Source organism: Anoplopoma fimbria, chromosome 17 (genome assembly GCF_027596085.1).
Source record: "Anoplopoma fimbria isolate UVic2021 breed Golden Eagle Sablefish chromosome 17, Afim_UVic_2022, whole genome shotgun sequence".
NCBI lineage: Eukaryota > Metazoa > Chordata > Actinopteri > Perciformes > Anoplopomatidae > Anoplopoma > Anoplopoma fimbria.
Window position 1 is genome coordinate 19,870,973 of NC_072465.1, and position 11,238 is coordinate 19,882,210.

Below are 11,238 nucleotides of genomic sequence, written 5' to 3' on the forward strand. Positions count from 1 at the left end.
GCCTCATCTTCTCATCTCCTGCCCCGCCGCAACCCAACGCCCCGCACTGACCTCCTCTTCCTCCATCTCTTCCTCCTCCTCCTCCACCCCCTCCTCTCCTCCCTCTGCAGTCCCTCGCTCGTCGTCCAACCTGGAGAACACGGAGAGGAAGAGAGTGAAGACCCGGCTGAAGAAGCTGATCCTAAAGAGACCTCCTCTGCAGGCGCTGCAGGAGAAAGGGCTCATTAAAGGTGAGAGTTCCTTTAGAAGTTTTACACTGTTTGAAAGCAAATGTCCTTAATATTACTGTAAAACTGAACCTCTGCAGCTGAAAACCTTTCTCTGGACTTTTTTGGGGAAGTTGAATATATTTTGCTGTTTAACTGAGCTGCATCACAGTTGTAATGGCTGAAAGAAATTTGACTATTTATGCTTCGATGATGCCACATCCCCCATGAATATGCATCGCAATCCTCCTCGTCTGTTTAGTATGAAGTTTTTCACACTACTTGTCCGCTGATTACAACACTATTGTTACATTTCATTACATTTATTTAGCCGACGCTTTTATTCAAAGCAAATTGCAAAAAGTGCATTCTACCACGACCGTAGCAACCATCACATCTTTAATTGATTGAGAAACACATTGCATTCAGATGCTCCATCCAGGGGTCACTGAATGGTTTGATTATAAAAGTCTTATCAGAATCCAAATGATATGTTATGGCCTTCACACTCACTAAGTCTCAAACTAATTGAACATCTTTTTTATATAAGATTTTGGTCAGTCAACACCAATTGAGAGAATATTTTTGTGAGGATGTTGTTCAAGTTGAGTTTCGAGACTTTATATCATGGTGACACAACAGCTTACTACCTTATGCTGGTTTGTCCTTTAATTTGTCACCCAGAAAATGTGTCACCGATCTGTGCATGAACACTTTTATAGCTTCTTCTATAAGACTTCCTCTATAATGAGTCTTTTTGAATAGCTGTTCCTTATTCTCATGACTATTATAAAAAGAACTCTTAAAATAATAATAATTTCGCGTTCAGCCACAACAGCTTCTAAAAGACATTTAGACAAAGCAGCATCTTTAGATAATTAGGAATATTATAAGTGATCTTAGGGGCAAAATAAAACTAATAAAGAAGGTCAAATATTCTAGTAGCAAACATGAGCTCTCTTATTACATTGGTTTTATATTTGAAATTTACATGTTTGTGTGACATGTGTAAGCATTAGTGTGGTGACAGAAAAAGAGGAAGCAATACATGCAGCAAAGGTTTCCATCCAGTCTCAACCCGAGGTGTTGCATTTACATGTTCACCGATGCCAAGGCCACCAGCACTACAGCTCCCTTCAAGTTTTTGACATATTTTGTAACCTCAACTACATCCACATCCACTAGGAGGCGTAATGTATTCTTTTATGCACGTTATTAGAACTGAAGAAGCGGCTCGGATTAGTTGAAGTATGGGTGGATTTATAAAAAAAGATGACTACGCTCTAGTTATGGTTAAACTGACTGATTGGATGACATTCTCACAAGCAAGTACATCACAGAGATAACACAACATGATATAATGGTAGCATACCCTGGAGTGAAGGGTTGCCTATTCTTTTTTTCCCTACCCTACAGGATATATAGTACAGTACATGTTGCATTGCATCATCAAGGGAGAGCTTATATCGCTGCTGGGAACCTGGAGGTTTTAGTCCATAGTGAGCAGTAAATGTAGCTCTAGATAAACTTGAGCTTGTAGCTCTTACATCATGTCTTAGCACAATTATCTGAGAGAGAGAAAAAAGAAAACTACTGAACAGACATAAAAAGTGTGTTTGTGTTTCTGCGTTTGTGTCCGTCCGTCATCGCCCCTTCAGATCAGGTGTTTGGCTGTCGCCTGGAGATGCTCTGTGAGAGAGAGAAGAACACGGTCCCTCGCTTCGTCAGACTTTGTACCGACGCTGTGGAGAAGAGAGGTACGAACACTGCAAACACACAGCCGGCTCCTGTTAATGCGAGTCTCAACTTAAAAGATGGACATATGAGGAAACACTCCTCAATCCTGTTTGGAGCATCAGTCACTTGACAGCAGTTGTGCACCTTCGGTTCAGCTCCGTGATATAAATCACTTAACAAACATTTACTGAAAAATGTGTGTGACTGCCCGACAGAGAGGCGACTAAAAAACGCCCACAGAGAGGAAGTCGTGACAGCTGCCAGCTGGAGACAGATCTAAATGAGAGAAAATTGAGTTGTTTTGGGAACTGTTTGGGAAAAATGCTGCAAATAAATATTTAATACTCACACAAAAAAAGAAAAATCAATGTTTTGACTACAAGAGGCTTGTCTTATTGTTTCAGATTGAGACATTTACATTCAAGGCTTTGACAGACTGAAAAAGTTTGAGGGCAAAGTAGCTTACGCAAAAATACTTCATAGTTACAGAACATAATAATTGCAGTAGGAAAGGAAGACTGTAGATTTTGTTTTTCAGCTTACCATGTTAATTCAAATACAAACAAGCATGCATGTGTGTCCTTAAAGAGAAGTCACACCTCTGCCGCTCTGATATTAATAATCAATATATCACAAAAGCCTGACTTGTTCTGACTTGACCACAGCGTTTATTCTTTATGGGATTTATTGTTGAAAGAAAAAATACAGAATATAATCATATGAGGATGTTGATAATCAATGAACCTGACTTGTTCTACAATGTCGGACATTGAAACCAGTGAGGAGAAAGCAGAAAGTCAATATCATATTAAAAAACTTTGTAGGCACTTCATCAAACATCACGCTGTGAAATGTTAGGAGGAAGTAAGGGGTCATGTGATCATGCAAAGTGTTACTTTTTTTAGATGTCTAAATGTGTCACGATGTGCTTTTGCTTGACTTTATTCAGGCGCTTTTGGGCACTTATGCAACAAAACAAACTTCCCAGGCACACTCAATTATTTATGTGCAGAAAAGTAAAACAATTATGTCAGCTCTGACTGCCTTGAAATCTGAGGAAACTATTTTTATATTTTACACTCATGAAGTCAGGCTTTAATAATGGAATGAATGTCAGTTTAGTTTTGATATTAACCTCCTGAGGGGTTAATAGATGCTCAGACACACTAGAGATCTAACCAGCTCTGTGCGGTATGTTTACAGGACTGGACACTGACGGCATCTACAGAGTGTCGGGAAACCTGGCAGTGATTCAGAAACTACGCTTCCTGGTGGACCACGGTGAGGATGAAGGGGAGGAGGGAAAAAAGCGGATCTGTATCGATGATTAATTCTGACTAATTTTGTCTCTTACAATGAATGAAACCTGCAAGGGGAAAATGTTGGGGGAGGAGAGAAGAGGGAGCAAGTTCCTTCTTTTAAAATCAAGATAAATGCCATCTGATGCTGTTCTGTTCATTCTGATTACTTATGAGATTGTGTAACTACATCACACACTCACTGTACACCTGCTTGAAACTTGAATGTTTCGCCCCCACTACATTACTTCCTTTTGATAAAGTGGACGCTGAGGTAAGCCCACTGAGTAACTGTTGGTGCTTTTGCAGAGCGAGCGGTGACTACAGATGGACGTTACATGTTCCCTGCGGAGTTTGTACAAGGTAGATTCAGACCGACGAGGAAAAATCAGCCGCTTTCACGTGTTACTCAGCCTGCTTGTTTTTTTGTGCCTCATCTGTTTGATAATGCCCAAAAAACTCCCCACACACAGACTGAAACACGGAGAGCTGAGGAGTGCACCCAACAGTTTGCTGGTTGTGCTACCATTTGCTTAATGTATGTGTGTCCCTTAGGCTTTTCTGCTTTAAGTTTTCTGATGTAATAACAAGCAGCAGGTTGTACAGCGACGTCTCACGCGGTGCATGACTGCCACCAAGTGGTCGAAACAGAGGATCAGCTGCAGCTTGTGCAGTGTTTTAATCTCACTGACTAATGTTTCTCATTGTTAGATACTTGTTTGTATCATAAATGTTGAACCTCTTGACACTGAGGTCAAATTAAAGCTATTTATTTTCTTCCCTTACGTTCTTATTGTGCAATTTGAGAAGCATTGGTCAGGCATAGACTTTAAGAAAATGTGCGCTTTACATGTGTTTGTGCTTTTGTGTCTTCTCTGATGTTCAAAGACCATTTCTATCTCCCTCCTGCAGCTACAAGCCTTCATGTTCCGCCTCAGCACTGACATGAATACACTCTCCGCTCTGTTGATGTTGTTCGCTAAACAAAACTGTGACTGTAACTCTACTTCTTTGTCTCTCTTTTCCACATTGCCTTGCCTTCCGTTCACTTCCTCTGACCATGTCTGTGTGTTTGTCTTCTCCTCCTCCTCCTCCTCCCTCCATGTCTCTCAGAGGAGAAGCTGGATTTGGACCAGAGTGAATGGGAGGACATTCATGTCGTCACGGGAGCTTTGAAACTTTTCTTTCGCGAGCTTCCGGAGCCCCTCGTGCCCTTTGGCTTCTTCACCGACATCGTGGAGACAGTCAGTGAGTGACCGGCTTCAGCCCACAGTTTATTTTATATTTACTGAATACACATTCCCCCTTCATGTGGAGCGTCACTTTATACAGAATGACACTCATCTAAGATCCATCTAAGGTAGAAATTACAACACTCCTTTGGATATATGTTTTCAAAGTCTGTATGAAATAAGAAAACAGCCGACAGGAGATGAGAGGAAAGAGAGAAAAGGGGGATAATAAGCATAAAAGTCCCAGTCCGGACTCAAAGTGGGAATGAGACCATAAGGATGCCCGCATATGATACTTTAAAATGTCACCTTATTATGTTTTCCTCTGATGTGTTTTTTATTTTGAATACTCACAACACTGTTGTGGTTTCTATGAGTCAAAACCAGGAATCTGGGTTAGAGAGTTCACTCCCCTCTTAACTTGAGCTCTTTCACACTTTCTCAAACTGTGGTGAAAGTCATTTTCGTGATTACAGAATATACTGTATTTACAGCACTTTTCCTCCTCCAGAAAATGTTTCACAACACCACATATATCATGAAAGATATATGGACACTAAAATAAAATGGTGCTTCTTAAAAAGAAATTTGCTCGAGTTCCAACACGAGAGAAGAATAATTGCATCCTGACAAAACTGAAATTTATTGAGCTGTATTGAATTTAAAAAAAAGAGTTGTTTTTTTGCACTTCTCACATAATACTCCTCTCATACTTGTTATTCTATATTCTTCTTCTTGTCAAAAATGCCATGAAATGACTTAAACCAACAATGTGTTAGTTCATCTTTCAATACTTTGCAACTTTTCTACCTTGTTCCTGGTGGTCCATTCAGATTTGAACATTTATAAACAGGCCACCCATTTTTTTTTAAACCCAATAAAATTATGAAAACAGCGATGAACTGTAGGTTTAAGCAAAGGTTACTCAAAAAGATAAAAGTATGGGGACTATTTTCAGTCCACATTTGATGCTCTAGTGACTTTTTATGACTTCATAATAAAGGAGCATGCCATCCAGTTCAGCTCATTGAAGTTTTTAATAGTTTTGAACAACAATGTTGGTCTATTGTTGTGAAGAACAAACCAAATGGGATTAACATAGAACACTTGTTAATAGGATCAATTCACTGATCATCGATTTGATCTTTTCATTGGATTTGTTGACTTAAAAAAAAGAAGAAGAAAAAATGAAAATCATCAAACATTTCCTTTAACTGCGTTCTTCATCAATTATTTTGCATGAACTTCTGTGATACAGCAAAGTATCATAATATCTTTTACTTATCCTAAAACTGTAGCTAATCTAGCATTAAAAAAGACATGACATTTAGTAAGAAAAGTTGCTGATTAAGAAAACATGATAACAAATGTAAATGCATTCATGGTATGAACTCTTATCAATTCATGGCACTTCTTGCACAGTGCACAGTTTCACATCAAACCACAGTGGTGATTGTTGATAACTGCATGTGGCTTTATCTTGATAAGATATTGGATGCCAATAGACTACATGTGATTTCAGTCACTGCATGTAAATCAGGTTTTCAACACTAATTAAATTCATGAAACGGAATGCAAATGATGACATTTAATGCGATCTGACTCGTCTCTTGCTCTGTGTTGCAGAGATGTCGGACTACATGGACAAAGTGGATCGTTTGAAGTGTCTGGTGCTTAACATGCCTCCTCCAAACCATGACACGCTGCAGTTCATGTGTTGCCATCTCAAACGGTGAGATGGCGGAAATAAAACCGCATGCATTCGTCTGTGTCTTCGCCGTCTCTCTGCTCTGAAACTGGCACAATTCATAAAGCAGAATACTCCCGCTGGGATATTTCGACACAAAGGAATGAACCAGATGCCCCCTTGTAGGAAAAAAATTTAAATCTCCTCCTCATAACTTTTCTTTGTAAATGTGACCACAAGAGGGGGCAGTTTCCTTGTCGGTCTCAGTCATTTTCTGTCAGGGGTTCTTTGGCCACAGCTCTTAAAGTATGCCAGTGCTGCACCAGGATCACACTGTTGTTAAGTTTGGGTCCCTGTGAAGATGAAAAGGCTGGAGGAAGATGAATGGTGTACAATGTTCTACAAGCCAGTTCCTTTTTACAGTACATAAAATGTGTGTTTTTTACCGCCTATGGTTTTTCCTTCCACTCAGGGGTGAGCGTTCGTGTTCTGAGGCCGATGTTTGTGCCAGGGTGTGGTGGGCCCCATGAATTTGTCAACTCCGTGTCTTTCTCTCATTTTCTCCCCGCTGTCATTCCTCTCCCCCCTCGCTCTGTTTCTCATTTATTATCTCCCTGTTCAATCAATCAATCCTTGTCGCCTCCTCTTCGTTTCCTTTACTTCCTCTTCATTCTCTTCCTTCTCTTCTTTGTATTCTCCCTTTCCACTTCCTCCCGTCTTCCTCCTCTTTCCATCCCTTTCTCCTTTTTTTTTTTCTCCCTCCTCCTCCTCTCTCCTCCCTCCGCCGTCCCCCCACGCTCTCCTCCTTGCCTCGAAGGTCCCATGGGAGCCTTGTGGTTCGTCTGCTGGAAGGCAGACCAACACCACCGCCGCCACCACTGGAACCTCTCTCTTTTCTCTTCCCTCTCCTCTCCCTCTCTCTCTTTTTTCCTCCTCTCTTTTTAATGTGGAAGTTTTGAGCAATTGCTGGCTGCTTCTGTGGCTTGGTGGGAATGGCATTTTTAGAAGAATGCCTCATGCTGTGGCTTAAACCCATTCCTGCGTCCCCCTCAATCTCTCTCACACACACACACACACACACACACACTCGAACACACCAACATAGGTGGATACAGGCGGTGGATTTAGACGCTTATGTGCACAAATTTAGATTATAAAATGCAGATATATGGACAGGAACATACATGCAAAGACAAGATCTTACTGTCGGACGCTTATTTTTCTAGTTAATGTCCCGAGTTTGTAGAAAGTATAAAGATGTCACATGCTGACTTGCAAGAATGAAGCTGAATGGACAGTTAGCCGTCGTCTATGTGCCTGCAGTCCCAAAGATCAATTCAAACAAGAATAAGTCTACAGCCACGTTAGCTTCTCTGTGAGTGTTGCTTTGAACTAAATGCTAACATCTGCATGCTAACATGCTCACAATGACAATGTTTTGCAGGGTTAATGTCTACCACGTTCACCATCTTAGTTTAACACGTTAGCATGCTAACTTTTGCTAATTAGGACTAAACACAAAGGGGATGTCATTAGTTTTGCTGGATGGATTCAAATTCTGACTTGATGATGGTTGAAAAGATTATTTGTTATTACAAGTTATTACATTTCATCCTGAGGGGACACTGGCTGTGTGTATCTAATTTTATGGCAATCCATCCAATAGTTGTTGAAAGATTTCACTCAAAAACCACAAATGTCAACCTCATGGTGGCGGTGCTTGAGGAAATGACACAAAAAATGTAATTAGAATACATCATCTGAAGATCATTAAAGTCTGTGCAAAGACTTTAGCCGAGCCATCCGACATTTCCTGAGATATTTCTATCTGGGCCTAAAGCGGCGGTCTGCCCGACACTGTTGTATCTAGAACAATTATGCTAACGCGAATAAAATAATTAAAATCCACAAACTGCAAAACGTGTCTTAACTCTGTGTTTAATCTCTCTGCAGAGTGTTGGCGCTTTCAGGCTCCAACCGAATGACCACCCAGAACATCGGCATCGTGTTCGGGCCGACCCTGATGCGTCCAGAGCGGGACAACGGCAACATGGCGGTGAACATGGTTTACCAGAACCAAGCGGTGGAACTCATCCTCAGCGAGTTCGACCACATCTTTGGAACAAGAGGCCCCTCTTGATCTTTTCGGACAGAGGAGGAGAGGCTGGGTCAGGGATTCAAAAAGCTCCTCAAGATCTGACAAAGGCACAAGTAGTGTAACGTTTGTCCTCTTTGCCTGTTGACTCATGTGGTGTAAAATGGGTTTCACATCAAAAGATAATTATAGGGTAGAAAGAACCAGGACAGAAAGCTGCTAATCATGACATCTGGCCTCCATATAAAGCTGTGTTAAAACAATAATAGTAAAACAAACCAATTTTAGCTTCATTACTTGTGTCTTTTACTGCAAATGTGGAATGCAGCCCTGGTGTTCCTAACTGCTGGAGCAGACGCCTCCTTGTCACTTTTCCTTGATGTCTCAGACTCAATCAGGATAAATAAAAGCCATAGAAGTGATTTTTCTCTTCCCGCTAGCTGAGTATTAATCAGATATTTGGGGAAGGATGTGTCTTAACGTGACACTGAAACCAAACTCAGCAGAACCATCTCACTGTGAAAACACGTGCACCAGCACCTCCTGCAGAAAGACTGGACAGATCCCACCTGCAGTGGAAAGCAGAGGATACTGTGATATATGCAAACAAGCAGGAAGCAAGCTTGGCGTGTAAATGTGACCGAATCCCTGCTGAAGTTATACAGTGTTTCCATGAAGAGTTTGTATGTGACTTTCAGACTTTAAAGGTAAAGTTCATCGGGTAACTCTTCAAAGATAAAAGCATGATTTTTGTGCCAACAGGGCAGCAAATGTTCCTTTTGTACCAAACAGTACGTTGTAGTGAGTGTGGACCTTTGAAGTTTCCCTTATTGTACAAATTTGGATCCGTCTTCTATTTTTATTAGTTCAAACTCCTCAGATTAAGTTAAAAAATATGAAATTGTAAATATGTGAATTACTGTCTTTGTCTACTAGTAGCACTTTGGATACAGTGTGTAACCTTAACTTGATATATTAGCCAAATTCAAAATGATACATTTGCTTTTAAATGAACAGTGTGTCGTTAAAATATTGCTTGGACCTGATTGTTAACTCTCCTGCAATAAAAAAAAAAAGAAGAAAACAAACTGATTGTTGTGACATTTGCTCAGGATGTGTCTGTCAGGTTGTTTGCACCGAGCGGTGGGTTAGATAGCGTGAGAGATACTAGAAGTGTGTGGAGGTATGTGGGCCTCTGAGGCGCAGTGGGCGGAGGCTTCCCCTGTGATTGGTGCAAATGCTGCTTTTAATAACAGAACAAAAGAGGAACTGGAAATGCATATGTTTTAAAAATGTGGATTTTCCCCCAAAACCCTCTCACTCTGTGGCTTTGGTAATTTTATATTGACTGTGGGTTTGGCAAAAGACAAGAAAGAGCAGAATAGAGGGACGAAGGGGGGAGAAGAGCTCGTAGATTTTGCAAAGTTTTATTAGATGTATTTATTCTTTTTTGTGTTGGTATTATTTCAGGTCATGTGAGTGATTGAGGAGAGGGCTTAAATGATGTGTAGCTGATTGATGGGGAGTCATCTGAACTTTTGATCATTGTGTGTCCAAGGTCGTCCTTATATTTCAATGGCACAGATTCTTTTTTCTACTTAAACAACAACCACATTTGTTTATTTGATCCAAATGCTTGTAAGAACATAGTCATCACAGTTTACTGCAGTTTCCCAGTTTGTTTTTTTCTGGTCTTTTGACAGTCGGGTGCCTCCTCACATTAGATCGAATGTTTTCATTTAGTATATCATATGTAAAGAAAAATATAACACCCTTAAAATGTAAATTCATTACGTTTTTTTTTACAGTATCTTTTGTTCTCTCTCCAAATTCTGAAGTTGAAGGGATTTCTCTTCCAATAAAAACCCAGTGGCATTAAGCTGCTGTGGCCTCTAGCTCTGTGATGTGTTTTGTTTCACTTGGTGCGAGGGCGCTAATCGCTCCCTGAAATAGAATCAGTCCGTCAGGGACACAATCAAACACCACTCCCTTCTAATCAGCAGTGTGTTGGCAAGGAAAGTGAAACTCCATTACTTTGACTTTTAATGCCTCCCTTTTTTCTTTCTTTCTTTCTTTCTTTCTTTCTTTCTTTCTTTCTTTCTTCTTTCAGTTATTAATCACATGTGATTTTTAACGGCAGTCTGAATATTCCTTATTAAATCTAGAACAATGCAAAATATAAATGCTGTATGATAAGTAGTAGAGTTAAATGTGCAGGCATACATGATATGATTTAATGTAACAGCCAGACCTTTTTTGCATCTGTAGTCAGTTCATTTTTTAGCTGCAACACTTAAACAAAAATGTTTTTTGGAGTATGTGTAGGTATTTGTCTTTTAATCGTTGAAGTAACAGAACAAGAAGGTTGTGAAATGTTCATCTGTTACGTGTTTTACATCCAAGAAACTCTCAGAACTAAGTTACATTTAATAGTCCAAACCACTTTTGAAAGAAAACTTTATTGTGATTTGCTTGGGCAGCTGTATGTTAATCAATCTGTATGTTTTGTTCTTGCAGTAAGAAACACAGCCGTGATGACACATTGCAAACAACGGGCCTTTTTGTTACTGTATATGTATCATGGCTTTTTTCTTCTGTTAGGTTGTTAACAATTGATTTGAGAAGAGAAGAGACACTTCTGCTGTCTCTTCCCTCATGCCTGCTTGCTCTGTTGCATCGTTGGTACGGGGAATCGAAACTTTGAAATGCTCAGCAACCAATCTAACAACCTGTTGCTCATGGATGGGGTTTGCAGCAGCCTTGCAAGTGATGCTGAAGCTGCTGTCTGACTGTCGATTTCTGCAAACCGCAAACATGACAAAGTTCCTAATTAAATGTCAACTACTCACATTTAAAATCTGAAATAGGTCAAAACATCACAGATTGTTGGTGCTACAGCTGACTCAATGTTGCTGATGTGTGGCACCCAAAAGTATCTGACCTACCTCACCCGTTATGGTTCGTTAATGTCACGGGTAGCCGA

General features: G+C 40.3%; 1 protein-coding gene across 4 annotated transcripts in view; it reads left to right on the forward strand.

Annotated features, from left to right (window-relative positions):
- arhgap9 (Rho GTPase activating protein 9) overlaps positions 1–10,073 on the forward strand; it is a 40,557-nt gene extending 30,484 nt beyond the window's left edge. For 3 of the 4 annotated variants that reach the window (XM_054616443.1, XM_054616445.1, XM_054616444.1), the window contains 7 exons: positions 111–230; positions 1,865–1,963; positions 3,147–3,224; positions 3,551–3,604; positions 4,355–4,489; positions 6,100–6,205; positions 8,114–10,072. In XM_054616443.1, coding sequence (XP_054472418.1) covers positions 111–230; positions 1,865–1,963; positions 3,147–3,224; positions 3,551–3,604; positions 4,355–4,489; positions 6,100–6,205; positions 8,114–8,300 — 779 coding nt within the window. In that variant the 3' untranslated portion in view covers positions 8,301–10,072. Of the gene's footprint in view, positions 1–110; positions 231–1,864; positions 1,964–3,146; positions 3,225–3,550; positions 3,605–4,354; positions 4,490–6,099; positions 6,206–8,113 lie in introns of all 4 variants that reach the window. The other variant, XM_054616446.1, reaches the window with a different exon arrangement.
- Positions 10,074–11,238: the final 1,165 nt, after the last annotated feature.